The 25878-nt window shown below is 45.4% G+C and overlaps 1 protein-coding gene across 2 annotated transcripts in view; it reads left to right on the forward strand.

Annotated features, from left to right (window-relative positions):
* The window catches only part of CRB1 (crumbs cell polarity complex component 1), a 175365-nt gene that overhangs the window by 30986 nt on the left and 118501 nt on the right, over window positions 1-25878 (forward strand). The window contains exons 2-6 of one of the 2 annotated variants that reach the window (XM_029064005.2): window positions 3157-3732; window positions 6896-6973; window positions 16438-16633; window positions 20109-20248; window positions 22635-22817. In XM_029064005.2, coding sequence (XP_028919838.1) covers window positions 3157-3732; window positions 6896-6973; window positions 16438-16633; window positions 20109-20248; window positions 22635-22817 — 1173 coding nt within the window. The remainder of the gene's footprint in view (window positions 1-3156; window positions 3733-6895; window positions 6974-16437; window positions 16634-20108; window positions 20249-22634; window positions 22818-25878) is intronic. The other variant, XM_029064006.2, reaches the window with a different exon arrangement.

Genomic DNA, 25878 nt, shown 5'->3' on the forward strand with positions numbered 1-25878 from the left:
ACGAAGAGAATAATAATGAGAGGAAGAGGAAGAAAAGAAGAAAGGAAGAAGACAAAGAAGAAGAAAAGAAAAAATAAGAGGAAGAAGAAGGAAGAAGAATAAGAAGCCTGTTGTGGACAGGGATTGTCTCTCTTTGTTGCTGAATTGTACTTTCCAAGCATTTAGCACAGTGCTCTGCACACAGTAAGCCCTCAATAAATACAAATGAATGAATGAATGAATGAATGAAAGAAGAGGAAGAAGGGGAAGAAGGAAAAAAGAGGGAGAAGAAGAAAGGAGAATAAGAAAAGGGAAAAAAGAAGAAAGGAGGAGGAGGAACTGTGGCATTTCTTAAGCAGTTACTATGTGCTAAGCACTGTACTAAGCAGTGGGGAAGATACAAGTTAACTGGATCAATCACAGCTCCTGTCCCACATGGGGCTCACAGTCTAAGAAGGAGGGAGAACAGGTATCGAATCCTCATTTTACAGTTGAGGAAATTGAGGTATGAAGAAATAAAGTGACTTGCCCAAGGTCACATAACAGACAAGTGGCAGAGCTTGGGTTAAAACCCACATGTCCTTGGACTCCCAGGCCCGTGTTCTTTCCAATAGGCCACACTGCTTCCCATGCCGCTTCACTGATATAGCGGAGGATGTTTCCCGCTGTTATCATTTCTGTCCTTCGTTAATTCCTTACTTTGACTAGGCCCAATACCAAGCACTAGGGAAAGAGACAGGGACAATAATTCCGACAGGGTTCACTGGCAACAGGTGGCTCACAACCTAAAATAAAAATTGTGGTTTTGGTTAAGCACTTACTATGTGCCAGGCACTGTACTAAGTGCAGGGGTGGAATGAGCAAATCGGATAGGACACAGTCCCCGTCCCATGTGGGGCTCACAGTCTCAACCCCCATTTTACAGATAAGGGGACTGAGGCACAGAGAAGTGAAGTGACTTGCCCAAGGTCACATAGCAAACAAGTGGCAGAGCCAGAATTAAAAACGCATGACCTTTTGACTCCCAGACCAGAGCTCTACCCACTTGGCCATGAGAGTGAGGAAACTGGGGCAAGAAAAACCAGACAATTAAGGAAACAAGGACCACAGTGTTAACAGTCGGCCCTGCGGTACATTGCTGCTGAGGGAAGAATCGCCAGGCTCTAGTTTCCCCATGTCCACGACACAGCAGGGTAGACCCCGACCCTCATGATGGAAACGGGGGGAGAGCGGGGTCTCTGGAGCAGAAAAGGGAAAAAGAGAAGCTTCAGCCATTAAGCAGGCCCTTCCCAAACTGATCTTAGGATCAGTGGATTTTGGGTTCTAACTCTGTCCCAGACTAAATCCACGGAAAGGGGAGGGGTGGTTTAATAATAATAACGGCATTTGTTAAACGCTTCCTATGTGCCAGAAGCTGTACTAAGCACAGGGGTAGATACGGGCAAATCGAGTCGGAAACAGTCCCCATCCCACATGGAGCTCGCAGTCTCAATCCCATTTTCCAGATGAGATAACTGAGGCACAGAGAAGTGAGGTGACTTGCCTAAGGTCACACAGCAGACAAGTGGCAGAGCCGGGATTAGAACCATGACCTTCCGACTTCCAGGCCCGACCTCTAGCCACTACACCGGCTGCTTCTCAGAGTAGACCTACTGGAGCCTCACATTGTTCTGTTCTGTAAAACCAAAGCCTCTTCTCTCTCTCTTCCCAGAATCACCCACCACCTACATCGTTGAGCAGGAGGAGAAGGTTGGGGGCTTTGTTTCTCCCAAGTGGGGCAGGGTCTGGAAATGGGAACGCTTCAAATTGGTGACCCCAAGCTATGGTCTACTTTGTTCACCCTAAACCCTCCTCTGCTTCATCTAGTTGATGATTATCCATAGATCTTTTCCCAGATGGACATTAGCAAGTGGCTTTTTTTTTTTCTGGTATCAAATCCTGGTTAACTTGGCAGTGCTTAAAAATGCAAAATGGAAAACACATGGTATCTCAATGATTTAATGACATTTCTTGAGCGCTTACTGTGTTCAGAGCACTGTACTAAGCTCTTTAATGATATTTCTTGAGCGCTTACTGTGTTCAGAGCACTGTACTAAGCTCTTGGGAGAGTACCACAGAATGGGTAGACATGTTCCCTGACAATAAGGAGTTTTCACTTTAATACCCGCACTCTTCTTGCTATTATGGGGATTGTGATTTGTTTCGGGATCGGTCTCAATTTTTGCGTATTCAGGGGCTAAAATACACAGCTTTAACAGCATTAACTCTTCACCTTGGTATCCTTTCTTCTCCATCCCGATGCTTATATTTCATCAATCAATTTCTCTACCATAGACTATCCTTTCTTCTCCATCCTGATGCTTATATTCCATCAATCAATTTCTCTACCACAGAGTGGTAAGAAAAGGTGAGGAAAAGTTTTGCTTGGGGAAAGAGTTGGAATGAAATTTAGCAGATCATTTCTCCCTGACCGAAGAGCAAAATTTTATTTGGATGCTGCCTACGGGAACTCAAAATAAGGTTAGGCTTGGATAAACTTCCCCCTGAAATCCAGGAAATACCGAAAGAGGGTGCCATGTGGGACAGACTTCAGAATCAATTAATAAATGCAATTTATGGAGTGCTTACTGTTTGCAGAGCACTGTACGAAGCCTTTGGGAGAGTACAGTAAAACGGAAGGGTGGACACGTTCCCTGTTTCCCTCTCGAGACTGTAAGCTCCTTGTAGACAGCCCACACACTTCTCTCCTCTAATGCCAACCTTGGATCTCCTCGGTCTTGCCCCAACCTCTCGCCTGTGCCCTAACTCTGGCCTGGAATGTCCACTCTCCTCATATCTGGCAGACAATTACTCTCCCGCTCTTCACCCTTATTATTGAAAGCACCTTTCCTCTAAAAGACCTTCCCTGACTAAGCCCTCCTTTCCTCTTCTCCCACTCCCTTCTGCATCACCCTGACTTGCTCCCTTTAGCCATCCCCCCGCCCCAACCCCACAGCGCTTATGTACATATCTGTAATTTATTTATTCATAGTAATGTCTGTCTCCCCCTCTACACTGTAAGCTCACTGTGGGCAGGGAACGTGTCTGTTATATTGTACTCTCCCAAGCATTAGTACAGTGCTCTACACACAGTAAGCGCTCAGTAAATACGACTGACTGATTGTGTTCCTCTCCCAGGATCCCTCTTTGTTCCGAACGGAATCACATGCGGCTCCAAGTCCCGTGGTGAGAACGTTTCCTGCGAGGCTGCTCCCGTCGAACAGATTTCCCACTGCCCGGATGCACTCGGGAGTCCGAAAGGAGACTGTGCGCCGGATCCTTGCTCCTCAAACCCTTGTCAACACAACGCAACTTGTCTGAGTACCCCAGGGGAGCACACCTTTACCTGCGTGTGCCCCCCGGGGCGCAGCGGCAATACCTGCCTACCATCCGGTGGGCCCTGTGACACCAACCCTTGCCAGCGTGGAGGCGTTTGCCACCCGCGCCTCGGCCGTCCGATCTGCTCCTGCCCCTTGGGACTCACGGGTCGGTTCTGTGAGAGCGAGGTCACCGAGTGCTCGTCGAACCCTTGCTACAACGGCGCCGTGTGCAGAGAAGGACTCGATGGCTACTCCTGCTACTGCGTCCCGGGATATCAGGGCAGACGCTGTGAGCTGGAAGTGGACGAGTGCGTCTCGGATCCGTGCGAGAATGGGGCCGTGTGTCTCAATCTGATAGGACGATACGTCTGTGTCTGCCCACCTGACTACACCGGTACGTACTAGTCACAGTCGAAGCTGGCAAAATCCCAGTGGATGGAAACATCCCTTCTGTGTCTTACGTGTCATTCAGTAGCCCTCATTTCCCCCGAATGTCCGCTATGCGATCGGCTCTGTACACTCTTGAGCACTTTAATACTCACCCCGGCCCCATAGCATTTATGGAAATATCCTTAAATCCTACTATTTCCTCTATCTGAAACATATTTTAAGTTCTGTCTCCCCCAGTAGACTGAAGCTCCTTGTAGGCAGGGATCGTTTCTACCGACTCTTTTTATTTTCCCAAACACTAAATAGAGGGCCTTGCCTACGGTAAGTGCTCAGTAAATACCACTGATTGATTCAGTATCATTAGTCATAGTAATAGTGGTACTATTCATTCATTCCTTAATCGTTTCTTCCAAATCCTATTTATTGAGTGCTTACTGTGTGCAGAACACTGTACTAAGCGCTTTATGGTGAAGCGGAGAGAGCACACATGTGGAAGTCAGAAGGTCATGGGTTCTAATCCCGTCTCTGCTACGTTTCTGCTGTGTGACCTTGGGCAAGTCAATTTACTTCTCTGTGCCTAAATTCCCTCTGGAAAATGGGGATTTTCCAGAGCTGGACGGAGTCCAGACTGACTTGCTTGTATCCATCCCAGCGCCCCAGTGCCTGGCACACAGTAAGTGTTTGACAGATGCCATTAATGGAGAAGCAACATGGCCTAGTGGATAGAGCACGGACCTGGGTCTCAGCAGGTCACGGGTTCTAATCCCAGCTCTGCCACATGTCTGCTGTGTGACCTTGGGCAAGGCAGCTAAATTCTCTGTGCCTCAGTTCTCTCATCTGAAAAATGGGGATTAGGACTGTGAGCCCTATGTGGGACAAGGGCTGTGTCCAAACCAATTATCTCGTATCTACCCCAGTGCTTAGAACAGTGCCTAGCACATAGTAAGTGCTTAACAAATACCATAATAATTATTATTATTACAGTGTAACCATAAACAGACACATTCCCTGCCCACAATGAACTTATGGTTACAGTAGTAATATTTATTAAACTGTACTAAGCACTTGCGAATTAAAGAATTAAGGGGTGACGTGTTCCCAGCATTCAAGAAGCTTACACTTTAATGAAGGAAAGAAACATAAGAGTTTTTACAGGATTTGTCAAAATAAATAACTGAATGTATATTTGACTAAATGTAGAGACAGTGCTGAGGAGGAGAATGAAAAAAATCAATGTGAGTTGGTTGATGGGTTAATAAAGCATAGGATTCTGGGAAATTACTCAGAAAAGGCTTATTTGAGAGCTAGGATTTTGGGTGGTCTTTGAATTTGAGGTGCTGGTATAGGATTCCGGAAAGGAGGGGGGCTCCAAGCCGGGGGAACAACAGAAGTAAGGAACAACTAGAAAAGATTGGTTTGGGAAGAGTGAGGAGAGTGAATTTATTCTTTATAGAGTGCTTCTCAGCTGCAAAATACTTCACAGAGTTCTTAACATTTCCCTATCCTCCCCCGACTTTCCCATCACTGTGGATGGCACCACCATCCTTCCTCACAAGCCCATATCCTTGACTCCTCTCTCCCATTCAACCAACATATTCAATCCATAACTATTCAACCCATTACTAAAACCTATTGGTTCGAATTTCTCCGCCCTTTCCTCTCCATCCAAACTATTACCACGTTAATCCAATCTCTTATCCTCTCCCGCCTTGATTACTGTATCAGTCTCCTTGCTGACCTTCCAGACTCCTGTCTCTCGCGATTCCAGTCCGTCTGCCCGGATCATTTGTCTACAAAAACGTTCCGGCCGTGTTTCTCCACTCTTCAAGAACCTCTAGTGGTTGTCCATCCTCTTCCACGTCAAACAGAAACTCCTCACCATTAACTTAAAAGCACTCCATCAGCTTGCCCCCCTGCGCCTAGCCTCACCTCGCTTTTCTTGTACTACAACCCAGCCTGCACACTTTGCTTTTCTAATGCCAACCTACTCACTGTGCCTCCATCTCATCTATCTCGCTGCCAACCTCTCTGCCACATCCAGCCTCTGGTCTGAAACTCTCTTCCTCCTCATATCCAACAGACAATTACTCTTCCCCGCTTCAAAGCTTTATTAAAGGCACATCTCTTCCAAGAGGCCTTTCCTGACTAAACTCTCTTTTCCTCTCCTTCACCTCCCTTCTACATTGTCCTGACTTGCTCCCTTTATTCACCTCCCCCATCCCAGCCCCACAGCACTTATGTACATATCTGTCATTTATTTATTTATATTAGTGTCTGCCTCCCCGTCTAGGCTATAAGCTCACCATGGGCTGGAATGTGTCTGTTTTATTTGTATATTGTACTCTCTCAAGTGCTTAGTACAGTGCTCTGCACACAGCAAGCCCTCAGTAAATATGATGAGTAACATTTCAATTATATCTTCTTAGTCATTTATGAACTGCTTATTCACTTTTAACAACACTTGCTAGGGTTAAAAGGAATAAGAAGTTTCAGGAAACCTCGATCCAGCAAGCTATCTTGCCATTTTTTTATGGTATCTATTAAGCAGTAACAGGCACTGAGAACGGAGTGCTGGGGAAGATGATAATATTATCATAGCTTTTGTAGTAGTAAGTACTCAAAGTAATAGCAGTAGTAATAATAGTTAATAAAAGTATTTGTTTAGTGGTCATTATGGGTCAAGCACTGTGTTAGATATACGCTAATGAGGTTGGGCACAGTCCCTGTCTCATTTGGGGCTCATGGTCTTAATCCTCATTGTATAGATGAGGTAACTGGGGCACAGAGAAGCTAAGTGACTTGCCCAAGGTTGCCAGCAGTCAAGTGGCAGAGCAGGGATTAGAACCCAGGTCCTTCTGTCTCCCAGACCTGTGCTCTAGCCACTAGGCCACGCTGCTTCTCCATAGATTTTGAGGCAGTGTATTTGCCTGTACTAGACTGCCTTAAACGGATTGAAACAAGGCTTTTGGGCCTCTACCTGGGTACAGAAATCAGGTTTAATGTGTACTGACCTATCGCATTCCTTTCCCTTAACTGACTAATGGACATTCCATCTTCGAATGATACTCTGATCTGGAGAATTTAGAAATGAATGCGAGAAGGGGAGGTTAATCCTTTTGCAAAAACATAACTAAGCTGCCTTTCATGGTTACCTTTGAACTGCTTAGGAATTTCTACTGAGACACATTACAGAGATTTACCGGACTCCCAGAGAGTGCCCAGATCTAAAGTGTGGGTGATGAGCGGTAAGTAATACTTCGAAAGAAAGTGGAGAGCTGAATTGAATTCTCATATTTTCTTTCACAGACCATTTGGAGGTGGATGTGCAGTGTCTAGATAGAAGATGGAGTATAAATTCAATTAGGCATTAGACCAGATTAAAAATCTTAGCGCATCCATTCCTATAGGAGGTTGGTGAAGAGAATAACAGGATCTGTATATCACAAATAAATGGAGAAGAACTAAGTGGGAGAAGGTGTGGAGTTGGAAGAGAAGTGAGGCAATACAGCCTCCCACACCAATGACAACTCAGAATACAGGGCAAGACATCCTGGATTGTTGGTGAGCAGTGTACCCCGAAATTGATTCAAATTTTATATGGTGGGGTAAGCTATGGTTATAGCTATAATTCTGACTATCCCCTCTACCTTAACGTTCCATCCAATGCCCTGACAATGAGGAAGTGGGCTGTCCAACCTTTTTGGGTCAGTCTTCCCCTGATTCACACGGTCCAGAAGGGTCATTCTGAGCTTCAAGAACACATCGGCCAAGACTGGAAAGGGTCCAGTGGAGCCTGGAAGGAATGATTTCCAACTGACCTCAGAGAACTTTTCGGGATTTTGTTGCCTAGTGCACGCACACCTTTAAGAGGGTGACATCACAATTTCCTAAAGGAGCAGCAGCAGCAAATCCCCTACCTTTAATATGTGCTCGATCGGTGAGTAATCGAAGACTATTCCGTTGTTTTCTGCCCTTGCTGTGAGTTGTGTTAAATACACAAGCCAGAGGGGTGATTGGATAAAATCCCTGAGCTGTCCCCATGGGTAATGAAGACCCTCTTCTACTCTGTCAGGAAACCTTACTAACTGTTATTACCTCAGCCTGACACTTGGAATTGCAGCAGGGAATCTTCCATTCTCTTCTCATTTCCCTCGGATGTTAAAAAAGGTTCCTAACTCTTAATCGGTAGGTAGAGAATGGCTGTAAATCTAAGGCTACCATGATGGCCAGCCACTGCTCCTTGTTCCCCGAGCCCTCAATTGGCATTTGGAATGACTGATACACCATACTGTTCCAGAGAGAGTCGAGCAACATCTCAGATAATTTTCACGCTAAAGAAAGAGCCGAGACTATGTGAAATATTGGTATATAGCGGGTTGAATTTCTATAATAAAAATAATAATAATAATGGCACTTGTTACGCGCTTACTGTGTGCCAAGCACTGTTCTAAGCACGGGGTTAGATACAAAGTAATCAGATTGGACACAGTCCCTGTCCCGCATGGGGCTCACAGTGTTAATCCACATTTTACAGATGAGGGAACTGAGGCCCAGAGAAGTGAAGTGACTTGCCCAAGGTCACAGAGCAGACAAGTGGCGGAGCCGATTATGTGCTGTGCATAAGATATGATTTTCTGGGCAGTAAAATCAGAACAGTCTCATTCAGCAGTGGCGTTCAAACCGGATAAGGTCTGGTGCTGAGTGGGCAACCAGAAGCATTCTACTGCCTCAGACTGTACCTGCACCCCAACTAGTTCACAATCAATCAATCACTGGCATTTATTGAGCACTTATGTGCAGAGCACTAAGTTCTAAGCGCTGGAGTAGATACAGGTTAATCAGGTTGGACCCAGTCCCTGTCCCACATGGGGCTCACACTCTTAATCCTCATTTTACAGATGAGATAACTGAGGATCAGGGAAGTCGAGCGACTTGCCCAAGGTCACACAGCAGACATGTGGCGGAGCCAGAATTAGAATCCAGGTCCATCTGACGGCCAGAATTAGTGGACACGTTTCCTGCACATAACGAACTTACAATCATTCAATCAATCAATTCTATTTATTGAGCACTTACTGTGTACAGAGCACTGTATTAAGTGCTTAGGAGAGTACAACGCAATATGCATTGTTGGCTCTAAGGAGCTGGGCCAGAGAGTGTGGTTGACTCAGTGTAACTCATGGCCAGTAGAGAAAAACAACTCAAGAAAATGACTTATTGAGTATGCGATAGCTCCTACCTTGCCCTAATAAAAGTTCTACACAATAGGTAGTTGAAGGTAATTGGCACTTGGTCTCTGAAGAGAAGAGAAGCAGCATGACACAGGCCTGGGAGTCAGAAGGTCGTGGGTTCTAATCCTGACTCTGCCACTTGTCCGCTGTGTAACCTTAGGTCTCCGTGCCTCAGTTCTTGGCTCGTCTTAGGCTGCCGAGTCGTCTCCGACTCATAGCGACACCATGGACACATCTCTCTTAAAATACCCCACCTCCATCTGCAATCATTCCGGTAGTCTATCCGTAGAGTTTTCTTGGTAAAAATGTGGAAGTGGTTTGTCATTGCCTCCTTCCACACTAAACTTGAGTCTCCGCCCTCGACTCTCTTCCATGCCGCTGCTGCCCAGCATGAGTGAGTTTTGACTTGTAGCAGATGCCTTCCCCTCTCTAGCCACTGCCCAAGCTGGGAATGGAATGGGTAAGCTTCTGTTTGACTCTCCCTCCCGTAGTCGAGACTGGTAGAGGACCGGAAACTCTCCAGGACTGACCCTGGGAAGGGTGTGCCTTAGTTACCTTATCTGTAAAATGGGGATTGAGACTGTGAGCCCCACGTGGGACAGGGACTATGTCCAACCCGATTTGCTTGTATCCACCCCAACATTTAGTACGCGGCCTGGCACACAGAAAGCGCTTAACAAATACCACAATCATTATTATTATTATTGAGGAGCTGAACATTATTATAATGAAGAGCTGAACATCATTCAGCTGTATTCTGGATGTCTCAGATGCCCTCTTTAGGAATGCACTGCTCATTCTGGATAGGGAACGCACAGAAAAGCTGTCCCTCAAAAGACACTTAATCTCATTCAGATGAAACTGGGATCACCAGTAAGCCACAGATGGTAAATTGTACACTTACTGAGTCCAAAACCGGTTTTACAGAAATAATACAAAGAAAATATCCATCATGTCATGAAACACTAAGGAGCTCTACAGTCAATCGATCGATGGGATTTATTGAGCACTTACTGTGTGTATAGCACTGTACTAAACACTTGGGAGAGTTCAATACAACACTTGGTAGAGACACCTTCCTACCCACAGTGAGCACAAAGAGGAAAATGATGAAAACACGGCACAGAGAGGAGTGCTTGAACCACATGAACAGGCTAGGGACAGAGTTGTTATCGCTATGAGATGTGGATCTAGACCAGCTGGTGAAGACGGCACACAGAGGCAGATGCTGTCTTTTTTTAGAGAGACCTTCCCTCTTCAGAAAGGCAGCCATCAGTGATGGGTCTGCCATCGATAACCAACGTGATGAAGAAAAGGACCTCATCTGTAACACCTAATATCTGATTGTGATGGGGGATTTTTAATGCTTGATTAAAACATGGAAAAAGAAATCATGAACACGGCAGGTGTTCAATAAATACTGTTGATTCATTCATTCATTCAATAGTATTTATTGAGCACTTACTATGTGCAGAGCACTGTACTAAGCGCTTGGAATGTGCAAATGGGTAACAGATAGAGACGGTCCCTGCCCTTTGACGGCTTACAGTCTAATCGGGGGAGACGGACAGACAAGAACGATGGCAATAAATAGAATCGAGGGGAAGAACATCTTATTAAAACAATAGCAGATAAATAGAATCCGGGCGATGTACATCTCATTAACAAAATAAATAGGGTGATGAAGATATATACAGTTGAGCGGACAAGTACAGTGCCGAGGGGATGGGACGGGAGAGGGGGAGGAGCAGAGGGAAAGGGGGGAGAAGAGGGTTTAGCTGCGGAAAGGTGAAGGGGGCGTAGAGGGAGCAGAGGGAAAAGGGGAGTCTCAGCCTCCAAGAAGGCCTCTTGGAGGAGGTGAGCTTTAAGTAGGGTTTTGAAGAGGGGAAGAGAATGAGTTTGGCGGAGGTGAGGAGGGAGAACGTTCCGGGACCGCGGGAGGACGTGGCCCGGGGGTCGACGGCGGGATGGGCGAGACCGAGGGACGGCGAGGAGGTGGGCGGCGGAGGAGCGGAGCGTGCGGGGTGGGCGGTGGAAAGAGAGAAGGGAGGAGAGGGAGGAAGGGGCAAGGTGATGGACAGCCTCGAAGCCTAGAGTGAGAAGTTTTTGTTTCGTGTGGAGGTCGATAGGCAACCACTGGAGGTTTTTAAGAAGGGGAGTGACAGGCCCAGAGCGTTTCTGCAGGAAGATGAGCCGGGCAGCGGAGTGAAGAATAGACCGGAGCGGGGAGAGACAGGAGGAAGGGAGATCAGAGAGAAGGCTGACACAGTAGTCTAGCCGGGATATGATGACGATGTTGGAAGAACCAGAAGGAAGGGAGTGTTGGGGAGAGGAGGAGGATAACAGCAAAAGAGAGTGGGGGAGGACCCAGAAGGATTTTGGGGGAAAGTGGGTATCTAGAAGGGAGAGGGATATGGGGGACACCTGAGGGGAAAGAATGGAGGGAATGGAGTCAAGTAGCAGGAGCAAAAGCTTGTAGGGGGCAGAATGGGATAATTGATTAATAAATCATATTTAGTGTGTGCTCACTGTGTGCAGAACACTGCACCAAGCACTTGGGAGAGTACAGTCTAACAGAGGTGGTAGACACATTCCCTGCTTACAGCGAGCTCACAGTCTAGAGGGAGAAGACTATGAAAACAGGGGTAGAGGGAAGGAGGTGAGTAGGGGAGATCTAGGGGCTGGGAATTAGTGTGGGAGCCAGCAGGAGGGAGGGAATGGGGGGAACCCAGGTGAGGGGAACATTCATTCATCCGATCAATCGTATTTACTGAGCACTTCCTGTGCGCAAAGCACAGTATTAAGCGGTTGGGAGAGTCCAATATAACAACCAACAGAACACAGTCTCTGCCCACAACTAGTTCACAGTCTAGAGGGGGAGACAGACGTTAATCTAAATAAATAAATAAATTGCAGATACGTACATGAAGAAGATGTAGGGAGAGAAGTTACTCTGCAGACTTTCTGTAATATTCGACACGTTCCTACTGCTACATACTTCTTTCAACGATTACTTCAATTAACTCAATTCTGCTTTCATTTCGGAGATTTTTTTTTCAGCATCTTCAACTGAAGGGGGTGACTCCTCAGGGAATTTATTGTAAGGCATCCATCAGGCCTTGTACTACTCAATTTTAATTCATTCAACAGCCTCCAACACATTAGTTTCTCTGGCAAGACACTGTGACACTATCAGCTGTGTTCCTTCCGGCAAGTAAGGTTTTTTTTAACATGCCATTTCTTGTACATTGAATGATTGGGTGAAGGGATGAAAGCAACTAGTTGTGTTGGAAGGGAGAAATTACACTTCTAACTGGGGTAATACCACATACACACATATACACAAACACACACACACAGTTTATAGCCTGGGGCGGTCATTAGTACCGATAAAGGATAATCTTTCCATTTTCCCTTTTCATGCATAGGTTAAGTTCCTATATCTATTCCCAGTAGAACTCCAGCACCTTCTATGTCTTGCCCTTCGCTCTTTATTTTATTTCACGTGTGACAGTAGCAACTTCTTTGAAGTGTCTCAGACTCAAAGACTTTTAAATAACAATTTGAAAACCTCAATCCTCCCAGATCCCTCAGTGGCCTTCAACCCTGGGAACCGCTTCCTTCTCCTTGAAACATTATCTAACCTTGGTTTTTCTTGAAACAATTCTCTCCAGGTTCTTACCTCTCTGGCTGGCTGATGCTTCTACCGTGTCTTTCACCGGCTCTCCCTCTCACCCCCTAACTCTCAGTGTCCCTCAGTTCTCTCTCCATTCCTTGGTTCCTTCTCATTCTCTTGCGATGCGCATCCGCCAGCATCTCTCTGCTCCTCAAGTCAACTTCACCAGCCTTGACATCTCCTTCTTCCCTATTTGAGGAGCCTAACAGCACTCAGAGCATGATGTGTCTAAAGTTGAATGACAACAGTAATAGCTGGGGTATTTATTAAGCACCTACTATGAGTCAAGCACTCTACTTACTAAGCTCTAGGGTAGATACAACATATTCAAGTCCCACGTGGGGCTGACAGTCAAAGAAGGGGGGACAACACGTAATGAATCCCCATTTTACAGATGAGGGAACTTAGGCAGAGAGAAGTTAAGTAACTTGCCCAAGGTCACAAAGAGGACAAGAACCCAGGTCCTCTGGTTCCTGACCCTTGCTTTATCCACTAGGTCATGCTGCTTCGCGGCTTGAACTTTTCATCTTGACCTCCCTCCTTCCTCTCCTTCACCTTATTACCATTCTCCTTATCCTCAACTGCTCCTCTTCTTTCAACCCCCTTAGTCAATCTGCTGCAAATTGTGTTGTTTCTTCCTCCTCAACATTTCTAGGATCTTCCTCTTCATCCAAATGGCCACCATTCTGTTCCAGTCACTTGCCATATCCCAGCTTGACCGCTGTTTCAGCCTTCTAGCTGATCTCCCTGCCTCTATGCCTTCTCCTCTCCAGCCTAACTTCATTCTGCTGTCTGGATCACTTTTCTAAAATGACATTCAGCACACAACCCCCTACTCCTCAAAAGCATCTAAGGGTTGACCATTTGCCTGCCTTCCCATCTCTAGACTGTAAGCTTGTTGTGAGCAGGGAATATGTCTGCTTATTTTTGTACTCTCCTAATCTCTTACTATAGTGCTCTGCACACAGTAAGTGCCCAGTAATCACAACTGAATGAATTAACTTGTACCTACCCCAGTGCTTAGAACATAGTAAGTACTTAACAAATACCATTATCATTATTATTAGAATCACCAGCATTGAGGCCCTGGAATGCAATCAAGTCATCAGCAATCCTCACAGCCGCACGCTCCGCTAGCTTGGACATGTGAGGAGAACGGATGAGAGCAGAATACTTACAGCTGCTGGCTGTGAATGAAAAGCGGGCACGTGGCAGTTGGGAGAGTCGAAGAAAAGATTTAGAGATGCTGTGAAACACAGTCTTAAACAATAGGACCTAGCACTGGTCTACTGAGGCACCACTGTCGAAGAAAGATCAGTCTGCCAGGCAGCCATCAAAAGAAAGATCAGCTTAGCTCCCTGTAAGCAGGGATATGTTTGCCAGTCCCTCCCTAACCATGTGACCTCATAATTTTCATTCAATAGTATTTATTGAGCGCTTACTATGTGCAAAGCACTGTACTAAGCGCTTGGAATGTACAAATCGGTAACAGAGAGACAGTCCCTGCCCTTTGATGGGCTTACAGTCTAATCGTAATCATCATAATAATATTAATAATAATTATGGCATTTGTTAAGCACTTTCTAGGTGTCAGGCATTGTTCTAAGCACACGAGTAGATAACAAGATAATTGGGTTGGACACGGTTCCTGTCCAACATGGGGCTCAGTGTTAACTCCCATTCTACAGATGAGGTAACTGAGCCACAGAAAAGTCAAGTGACTCACCCAAGGTCACACAGCAGACATATTGAGGAGCCGGTATTAGAACCCAGCTCCTTCTGACTCCCAGGTTCATCATGTGACACTGTGAGCATCCTGTGTAAGAAGATGATGTCATAGGGTGGCCACCCGAAGTCCAGAACCTAAAGCGTGCCCTTGCTCATTCATTTATTCAGTCATATTTATCAAACATTTACTGTCTGCAAAGCACTGAACTAAGCACATGGGAGAATTCAATATAGCAATAATAAATTCCCTGCCTGCAGTGAGCTTCCAATCTAGAGGGGGAGACAGACATTAAAAATGGAGAAGCAGCATGGCTTAGTGGAAAGAGCACGGGCTAGGGAGTCAGAGGACGTGGGTTCTAATCCCTGCTCTGCCACCTGTCAGCTGTGTGACCTTGGGCAAGTCACTTCACTTCTCTGTGCCTCAGTTCCCTCATCTGTAAAATGGGGATTAAGACTGTGAGCCTCACGTGGGACAACCTGGTGACCCTATATCTACCCCAGCGCTTAGAACAGTGCTCTGCACATAGTAAGCGCTTAACAAATACCAACATTAAACTCCTCCCTTTCCTCTCCATCCAAACTGTTACCACATTAATCCAATCACTTATCCCTCCTAGCTGACCTCCCTGCCTCCTGTCTCTCTCCAATCCAGTCCAATCTTCACTCTTCAAGAACCTCCAGTGGTTGCCCATCCACCTCCGCATAAAACAGAAACTCATTCATTCATTTCATTCAACAGTATTTATCGAGCGCTTACTAGGTGCAGAGCACTGTACTAAGCACTTGGAATGTACAGATCGGTAACAGATAGAGACGGTCCCCGCCCTTTGACGGGCTTACGGTCTAATCGGGGGAGACGGGCAGACGACAACAATAGCAATAAATAAAATCAAGGGGATGAACATCTCATTAAAGCAATAGCAAATAAATAGAATTAAGGCGATGTACATTTCATTAACAAAATAAATAGGGTAACTCCTTTCCATTGGCCTTACAGCACTCAGTCACCTTGTCCATTCCTCTCACCTTGTTACTTTCCTACCATCACTCAACCCACACGCTTTGCTCCTTTAAAGTTAACCTTCTCACTTTACCTCAATCTCGTCTGTCTAGCCACCAACCTCTCACCCACATCGCCTCTGGCCTGGAACACCCTCCCTCTTCTTATCCGACAGATAATTACTCTCCCCTCAGCTTCAAAGTCTTACTGAGAACACATCTCCTCCAAGAGGCCTTCCCTAAGCCCTTCTTTCCTCTTCTCCCCCTCCTTTCTGTGTCTCCTTGACTTGCTCCCTTTACTCAGCGTGGCTCAGTGGAAAGAGCCCGGGCTTGGGAGTCAGAGGTTATGGGTTCGAATCCCCACTCAGTCACTTGTCAGCTGTGTGACTGTGGGCAAGTGACTTCACTTCTCTGTGCCTCAGTTCCCTCATCTGTAAAATGGGGATTAACTGTGAGCCTCACGTGGGACAACCTGATTACTCTGTATCTACCCCAGTGCTTAGAACGGTGCTCTGCACATAGTAAGCGCTTAGCAAATATCAACCAATACCAACACCATCATTTCCCCTCCCAGCCCCACAAAACGTATGTACATATCTGTAATTTATTTATTTATATTAATGTCTGTTTCCCCCTCTAGACCGAAAGCTCAGTGTGGGCAGGGAATGTGCATGCTATATTGCTGTATTATACTCTCCCAAGTGCTTAGTACAGTGCTCTGCACATAGTAAGTGCTCAATAAGTACAATTGACCGACTGACTGGAGTAGATACAAGCTAGTCAAGCTGGACACAGTCCCGGTCCCACATGGTGCTTACTGTGTTATTCCCCATTTTACGGATGAGTTAACGGAGACACAGGGAAGTGAAGCGACTCGCCTAAGGTCACAGAGCAGACAAGTGGCGGAGCCGGGATTAGAACCCAGGCCCGTGCTTTCCAAATGATTCCCCAAATTCTCTGGGGAACTAATGAGAGTAGGAAACCGATGAAATTAGATAAAAGCTTTGGCACTCCCTTGAAACCCCTCAGGAGTGACGCTGTGCTAACCTCTCTGTTGAATGTGTGGTTTTCAAAGGGGTTAACTGCCAGGTGGAAATTACAGCCTGTTGGTCTCAGCCTTGTCTGAATGGTGCAACCTGTCATGAGTCACTGAGGGGCTACGTCTGTCGCTGCGCCGCGGGATTCCTCGGAGAACGATGTGAGATTGACGTCGACGAGTGTGACAGCCAACCGTGCCTTCACCAGGGGCAGTGCACAGATGGTTACAACAGGTGAGCCCATCAGTCGGCCAATCGATCCATCCATCCATCCATCTCATTTATCGACCGCTCACCGAGTGCAGAGCACCGTACTGCTTCGGAGCGTACGATGCAACGGAGCTGGTAGACGCCTCCAACGAGCTTAAAATCCTTTTCCAAATGGGAGTTGGGGGTCTTGGAAGGGGATAACAATCCCTGATTGATATAGACGATCAGGACACTGGCTAATATCTTTTACTTGAGAAACCAGAAATAACCTGCAATTTGAAATTGACAAATATTTGAACGCGTATCATTTTGAAGAGTGTTTCTGGTAAAATGATGATGATGGAGCATGGCCTAGTGGGTACGGTATGGGCCTGGGAGTCAGAAGGATCTGAGTTCTAATCCCCGCTCCATCAATCATCTGCTGTGGGACCTTGGGCAAGTCACTTCACTTCTCTGGGGCTCGGTTACCTCAACTGTAAAACGGGGATTAAGACTGTGAGCCCCACGTGGGACAGGGACTGTGTCCAACCTGATTTGCTTGTATCTACTCTAGGACTTAAAACAGCACTTGGCAAATATCTGTTAAACGATTAACGAGTATCATTATTATCATTATTATTATTATTAAGGGCTTACTACGTGCCCTACTAGGTAGTAGGTAATCAGAGAGACACCACAGTCCATGTCCTACATGTGGTTTACAGTCTAAGGAGGAGGAAGAACAAGCTATTTCATCCCCACCTTACTGATGGGAAACCCTAAATGCAATCAAAGATTTTCATGGACAATGCAGAACTAAATAATAGTGTTTACTGAGTGTTTACTCTGTGCGGCACACTCTACGGAGTTCTTGGGAGATTGCACTAGAGTAAGAAAATATGATCCCTGCCCATAAGGAGTTTACGATCCAGCAGTGGAGGAAGACATTAAAAAAAAAAGACAGGTAGAGGAAGTCACTGGGTATAAGGATATGAACCTAAATGCTTAGTGGGCATGGATTCAAGGACATAGGTGATGCAGTAGGGAGGGAAAATAGGGTTAGTAGATTAAAGAATTTAATGCATTAATTTAAGGTCGTCACCAAATTCTTCCCCCTAAGCAGCAACTGTCTAGTGATATGTGCTTGGATAGACACACTAGGACTAAATTTCTAAATAATAAAAAGAGACAGCATGGCATTATGCAAGCTGAAAATCAGTGTGAAGACAGCGGACAATGGCGCATCAAATTCCTTACCAAATTAAAGGTCTAGAAATGTTTCCCTGGAGTCCATCCTTCTATATTTCTGGGAGACCTGGACCTACTAGAGAAGACCTATCCAGCTTCCCGACAGTTTCACTAAATGGCAACATTAATGGCATCGCAGGGTCATCAGTAACAAAGTCCTGCAGTGTATTCTGCTCATGAGCACTGAACCAATGCTCACAGTAACAGAACTGCACTGGGCAGGACCTATGTGGACTGTTCCCAAATAGCTGGTGTATGGGGAACTGAAGGTGTGTGTGTGTGTGGAGAGGTGCATATGTAAGGGTAGAAGCATCGTGGCTCAGTGGGAAGAGCCCAGGCTTGGGTGTCAGAGTTCATGGGTTCGAATCCCGGCTCTGCCACTTGTCAGCTGTGTGACTGTGTGCAAGTCACTTAACTTCTGTGCCTCAGTTCCCTCATCTGTAAAATGGGGATGAACTGTGAGTCTCACGTGGGACAACCTGATGACCCGGTATCTACCCCAGCGCTTAGAACAGTGCTCTGCACATAGTAAGCGCTTAACAAACACCAACATTATTATTACAAAAAATGATTTAAAGTCTCAAAACAATACAGCAGAGCAGTGGGTTGCTGGGAGCCCACTGCAGAAGACAGACTAACCTAGAGGAGAGTAAATACGTGCGGAGTGATCTCTTTGAAACGAGGCCTTTGAGAAAAGCTGGATTCCAAGAAGCGGGCTCAAAAACTGAGTCAAGTCCAGAATGCATTATTCATCCATTAGTGCAGCAAGAAAACATCTTCGGTGCAAACAATTTAGAAAGTAATGTTCCGTTTTATTTATTGAGCACTTACTGTGTGGAGAGCACTGTAAAAGTCCTTGGGAGAGTACATTAGAACAACAAGCGGACACATTCTTCTCCACAGCGAGCTCACAGTCTAAAGCGAGGATTGATCGAGTATTGTTCATTTCAGCACGATTCACCTTCAGGGTTAGATAACTTCATCATTTGGAGCTTTGTTGAAAAAAATGAAGGACTTAAATGTACATCTCTTTATCTAGCTATCTATCTAGTATAAATCCGGGGTTCAAGCTTTGTTTCCCAAAACAATCAGACTTCAAGAGAATGTTCTAAAACCATAACCATTTTCTCATAGTAGAAAGTCTATCTTCAGGATAGCATTTCATTGAAATCTACCTAGGCCGAATTAGGATAGTTTTAGGTAATCCAAAAAGAAGGTATCCTGGAAAGTTTTACTAGCAGTATTAAAAGGATATTCCATAGTTTTGAAAGATTAAAGACATCTATTACCAGTTCAACTAATATAGTTGAACTATAAATGATAGTATTTATTAAGTTTTTAGTCTGTATGAAGCAGTGTACTAACTTCTGGGGTAAATGCAAGATAATCAGATAAGATACACTTCTACGTGGGCTCAAAATCCAAAAGGAAGGCAGAACACACATCTTAGTCCTATTTTCCAGATGAGGCAACTGAGGCACCGAGCGGTTAAGTGGCTTGCCCAAGGTCACACAGCAGGCCATGGTTCTGGGTTAGAATTGTTAGTATATACATTAGTATTAGTATATATATATATTAGAATTATTAATATATATTCAAAGTAAAAAAGTATGGGAAGCAGCTTGGCTCAGTGGAAAGAGCGCGGGCTTGGGAGTCAGAGGTCATCGGTTCGAATCCCAGCTCTGCCACTGGTCAGCTGTGTGACTATGGGCAAGTCACTTCACTTCTCTGGGCCTCAGTTCCCTCACTTGTAAAATGGGGATTAACTGTGAGCCTCACGTGGGACAACCTGATTACCCTGTATCTCCCCCAGCGCTTAGAACAGTGCTCTGCACATAGTAAGCGCTTAACAAATACCAACATTATTATTATTATATATACATATGTATATGAGAAGCAGCATGGCTTAATGGAAAGAGCATGGGCTTAGGAGTCAGAGGTCATGGGTTCTAATCCTAGTTCCACCACTTGTCAGCTGTGTGTCTTTGGGCAAGTCACTTAACTTCTCAGTGCCTCAGTTCCCTCATCTGTAAAATGGGGATTAAGACTGTGAGCCTCACGTGGGACAACCTGATTACTCTGTATCTACCCCAGCACTTAGAACAGTGCTCGGCACATAGTAAGCATTAAACAAATACCAACATTATTATATATGTGTGTATATATATACATATATATGTACAAATGCATATGAACTCTGATCCCAGTTCCATACTCCTTTCACTAGGCAACATTGCCTCACTGAAAACTTAACTTTATATTTTTCCTCTAGCTACTCATGCGATTGTTCCGGAAGCGGCTTCACAGGGTCATACTGTGAGATCTCCCTGCCTCCCTGTTGGTCGAGACCCTGCTACAACAATGCTACATGTGAGGACGGAGCTGAGAATTATACTTGCCAATGCTGGCCAGGTATGGGCCATGCGTCTTTGACACAGACTTCCTGTTTTGAATTCATTTTGTCAGACAGAAACTAAACTCCTTATTATAATGCTCCAGAAACTTTTGTTTTAATGGTATTTGTTAAGTGCTTATTATGTGCCAGGCGATCTACTAAGTGCTGGGATAGGTATCGTTATCATTATTATTATTACTGTATTTGTTAAGTGCTTCCTATGTGCCAGTCACTGTACTAAGCACTGGGGTATAGAGACAAGCAAATCAGCTTGGAAGCAGTCCTTGTCCCACATGGGGCTCCCAGTTTTCATTCCCATTTTACAGATGACGTAACTGAGGCATAGAGAAGTGACTTGCCCAAAGCCACACAGCAGACAAGTGGTGGAGCCAGGATTAGAACCCATGACTTTCTGACTCCCAGAGGCCCCTGCTCTATCCACTATGCCATGCTGCTTCTCAAGATACAAGCTAATCAGGTTGGACATAGCCAATATTCCACGGGGGGTTCACAGTCTTAATCCCCATTTTCCAGATGAGGTAACTGAGGCCCAGAGAAGTGAAATGATTTGCCCTAAGGTATACAGCAGACAAGTGACAGAACCAGGATTAGAACCGAGGTTCACCTGACTCCCAGGCTCATATTCTATCCTCTAGGCCTCACTGCTTCTCAGTCAGTGCTCTCAGTGAACGTCATTGATTTATTTATTTTTTCCTGTTGGGATTACATCTAGGGCAGATGATCTTCCCACTCACTTCCCTCGGGGGCAAAAGTGACCCTGGATTGGCTAGGTTTGGGTAAACTGAGGAGTGCCAAGAGCTTGTTCACCGCCCTCAGGATCCTTTACCAGCGTGCTGGGGGATGGCTACCTTCCTTAATCTGGCCAATCCGTATAAATTTATATAACCCCCCATCTTTGTCGGCCCCCTGGCTAAATGAGAAACAAACCAAATATCCAGAACGTAGTCTCAGTTGCCCCTGGGATCCCACCTGGCTTATGTTTAGCCAACATTAGGGGGTCTTGCTCTTTTGGAAAACCGGATGTGTCTAAGGATCAGGCTCTGATCTGAATCCACTTACAACCGAAATATCCTCCGACGAGTTATACTGCAGAGTCTTGGGAAGTGACTAGGAACAGAGATACTTTTTCTCTCCGTACCAAGCCGTACCTCTTTGCGGCTGCTTCTGTCCCTCCTGCCGGGGCAGTGGGAGGCAGGTCGGGACGCAGCCTCTGGGAATGACAGGATTGTGGGCAGGTAATATGTCTACCAACTCTGTTATACTATGCTCTCCCAAGTGCTCTGCATGCAGTAAGCACTCAATAAACATCATTGATTGATTGACTGAATACTGGACTAAACATTTGGGAGAGTACAACAATACAATAGACAGGATTCCTGCCCTCAAAGAGTTTATAATCTAGCAAGGCCACCCTACCATAATAGCCTGGTCCAGCATGACATCACTGTGAAAGTCATGGAGTTCTTCCATAGAAATCGATGTTTTTTCTCCTGCAAAATGTTACCAAATTTGGGCTCTGATGGCTTACAGAAAATAGAAAAGCAGCATAGCTTAGTGGATAGAGCCCAGGACTGGGAGTTGGAAGTACCTAGATTCTAATCCTGGCTCTTCCACTCCACCACTTGTTTGCTGTGTGATCTTGGGCAAGTCACTTACCTTCTCTATGCCACAGTTACCTCATCTGTCAAATGGGGATTAAGACTGTAAGCCCCATGTGGGACATGGGCTGTGTCCAACCTGATTAGCTTGTATCTTCCCCAGTGCTCAGTACAGTGCCTGGCACGTAGTCAGCGTTTAATAAATAGCATAAAAAAATTGGTCACATTCTTGCAGAAATCCTGATTGTGGCCTTTAAAGACAGTCACCTTTTAACATTTCTTCACTAGGTTAAAAGCCCCAGTTCTTTAGTTTTTCTAGGTAGATCCTATCTTCTCTCGGTTTCAAGCATTTTTCTTTCTCTTCCCTGGACCTTTTCTTGTTCACCATTGGAAGAAAAATCCCTCTGGGGGAAGAGATTCATTCATTCAAACGTGTTTATCGAGCACTTACTGTGTGCAGAGCAGTCTACTAAGAGCTTGGGAGATGACAACATAATAGACTCATTCCTGCCCACATGAGTTCACAGTCTAGAGTGGGGGACAGATATTAATAAAAAATAAATTAATTATAGCTATATACATAGGTGCTGTGGGGATGGGAGGGAGGACGAATGAAGGAGCAAGTAAGAGCGGCACAGAAAGGAGAGACGAGGGGAGGAGAGGAAAAGGAGAGGAAAAGTGTTCGCATGCCAACACTTGAGCAGTAGGAAGGAATAATTGGAGGATGCACAGTGTACCCTTAATGAAAGGGACCAAAGAGCTTCTTTCGATTTCCTTCCCGCAGGTTACACGGGCCTCCAGTGCGAGACCGACATCAGTGAATGTAGCAGCAATCCGTGCCTTCATGACAGCAGATGTGTAGAGCTGTCTTGGAAGAGTCAGTATGGAATCATTCCACAGTCGCCTTTGGAGTTCAGCTACGACAAAGCATCAGGGTATCTGTGTCAGTGTCAGCCTGGATTCACAGGTAAGTCCGAAGGTCCAGCTCTGGAGAGCCCAGTTGGAAAAGCAAGCAATAAAAGCAAAAAGGGCCACGTTTCTTGTTGGAGTGCAGAGGGTCCCCCTAGTGGATAAGGAAAATGTCTTGCAGCGCGGATTCCAATCTTCAGAAACTACTGGTTCCGACTGCAGAAAATGAGTAGCCTCCTGGAACTGATTTCCAAATGCCACCAAGGCTCTAGGGAAAAGCTATAGAGGCAGAATGGGGTAGTGGATTCTGGAATTTGTTCCTCAGGATGGATGCTCTTAGTTCCCTATTTTGCCACTTGTCAGCTGGGTGACTGTGGGCCAGTCACTTCACTTCTTTGGGTCTCGGGTACCTCATCTGTAAAGTGGGGATGAAGACTGTGAGCCTCACGTGGGACAACCTGATGACCCTGTATCTCCCCCAGCGCTTAGAACAGTGCTCTGCCCATAGTAAGTGCTTAACAAATACCAACATTATTATTATTAAAATAATGAAAACCCTTTCTGTCTTCCATGTCCTTTAAAACCCAAGCAGTGCAAACACAGTGCACTTTCCCAACAATTGATGTGTCATCATACAGCATATCCTAGCTTCTGGCTAGTCCAAAATAATATAACATGCTGTTCTATTTCTACCTTTAACAAAAATTTATAATCATGGCATAAGCCAGTGCTCTATGCCTAGCAGTGGTACAGATATAATACGTGCCTCAATCTTGCCTGTCTCACCACCGACCCCCTAGCCCACATCCTGCCTCTGGCCCGGAGGCCCTCCCTCCTCAAATCCGACAGACAATCACTCTCCCCACCTTCAAAGCTTTACTGAAGGCACAGATCCTCCAAGAGGCTTTCTCAGACTAAGTCCCCCCCTGCCCTTTCCTCTTCTCCCAGTCCCTCCTAAATCACCCTGATTTGCTCCCTTTATTCTTGCCCCGTCCCAGCCCCACAGCAATTATGTACATATCTGTAATTTATTTACTTGTATTGGTGTCTGTCTCCCCCCTCCCTCAGACCATAAGCTCGCTGTGGGCAGGGAATATATCTGTTTGTTGTTGCATTGTACTCTCCCAAGTGCTTAGTACTGTGCTTTGCGTACGGAAAGCACTCAATAAATATGAAGGAGTGAATAATCAAATTAGGCAAACTCTCTGTCACAGAAGGAGCCCACAATCAAAGCAGAAGGGAGAGCAGTTATCTTTTCTATTTAACTCAGCTATAATCTGTGGCCAGGAAAAAGATGCCGAAGAATTCAGGGACACTAGGCTTGGTGAGGGGAATAAGGAGATCATAGAAAATTGGGAGAACAGGGAGCTAAGAATGACAAATGTAAGAATTAGGGAGTTTTTAGAGCGATTATATGGCAAGAATGTGGAATTTAATGTAATACTGAGTACTAGATAAGCAAAGTAAGGTAAGATCTTGAGTGTTTCATAACAGAATTCAGAACAGAAAGAGTCTGGGAGTCAGAAGTACGTGGGTTTTAATCCAGACCCCAACACTCCTGCTGTATAAACTTGGAGGAGTCACTTAACTTCTCCATGCCTGTTACCTCATCTGTAAAATGGAAATTAATACCATGAACCCCATGTAGGACATGGACTGCATCCAACCTGATTATCTCGTATCTACCCCCGGGCTTAGTACAGTGCCTGGCACATAGTAAGCACTTAACATATACCATAAAAAAGAAATGTTTCATAGCATCATAATTTTAAACAGATTCCGGCCTGGACACTAATTACATGTAGCTCTGCCCCTTAATTAGATTTCATAGGAATTCAATGTTCACTTTTCTTGAATCACTTTCAAGAATAGCTGGGAATTACCATTTTAGCAACAGTAGTTCAGATTGACTGTACTAACCTCTTAGTACAGTTCTCTGCACACAGTAAATGTTCAGTAAATGCCACTGATTGAAAAATTCCAGATGGTTCCACACTTTCTTATTCTAGAAGCAGCGTGGCTCCGTGGAAAGAACACGGGCTTGGGAGTCAGAGGATGTGGGTTCTAATCCCAGCTCCGCCACTTGTCTGCTATGTGACCCTGAGCAAGTCACTTCACTGTGCATCAGTTACCTCATCTGTAAAATGGGGATTAAGACTGTGAGCCCCACGTGGGACAAACTGATAACCTTGCATCTACCCCAGCACTTAGAACAGTGCTTGGCACATAGTAAGCACTTAATAAGTACCAAGATTATTATTTTTATTGGCTAATAGGTCAGCATTTTATGGGGGTGTTCTATACAAGCATAATAAGACTATGCAGATGCCCCAGTCATTCACACTACCTGTAAGGCCCTAAGTAAGTATGGGAATTCAGAGGGAGTGAGTAGACTCACCTGATTTCCACTCTGATGATGAAGGAAGCAAGGAGAGGAGAGAGGCGGAGATTTATTTTTTTAATGGCGTTCAGAGTGGCTCAGTGGAAAGAGCACAGGCTTGGGACTCAGAGGTCATGGGTTCAAATTCCTGCTCGGCCACTTATCAGCTGTGTGACTGTGGGCAAGTCACTTCACTTCTCTGTGCCTCAGTTCCCTCATCTGTAAAATGGGGATTAAGACTGTGAGCCTCATGTGGGACAACCTGACTACCCTATATCTACCCCAGCACTTAGAACAGTGCTCTACACATAGTAAGCACTTAACAAATACCAACATTATTATTAAGAATATGCACTATATACTAAGCACTGGGGTAGAAACAAGATAATCAGGTTAGACACAGTCTCTGTCCCACATGGGACTCACAGTCTTAATTCCCCTTTTACAGATAAGGAAACTGAGACACAGAAAAGTTACATGATTTGTCCAAGGTCATACAGCAGGCAAGTAACAGGACAAGATTAGAAGCCAGGCCCTCTGACCACCCCCCTGCCTCTGCTCTGTCCACTAAGCAACAGCACTTCTCTAGAGGGTGGCTGGAACTGCTTTTATAACCAGAGTGGAGAGCAGGTGTGACTGCTCAACAGTAATAAATGAGAGTTAGGTGGGTCGAGCAGAGGCTCCATTTCACGTGCAGATTGATTCCACTTAAAAGACAGAGAGTTTCATTCAGATTGAG

The sequence above is a fragment of the Ornithorhynchus anatinus genome, chromosome 4 (assembly GCF_004115215.2).
Source record: "Ornithorhynchus anatinus isolate Pmale09 chromosome 4, mOrnAna1.pri.v4, whole genome shotgun sequence".
Classification (NCBI taxonomy): domain Eukaryota; kingdom Metazoa; phylum Chordata; class Mammalia; order Monotremata; family Ornithorhynchidae; genus Ornithorhynchus; species Ornithorhynchus anatinus.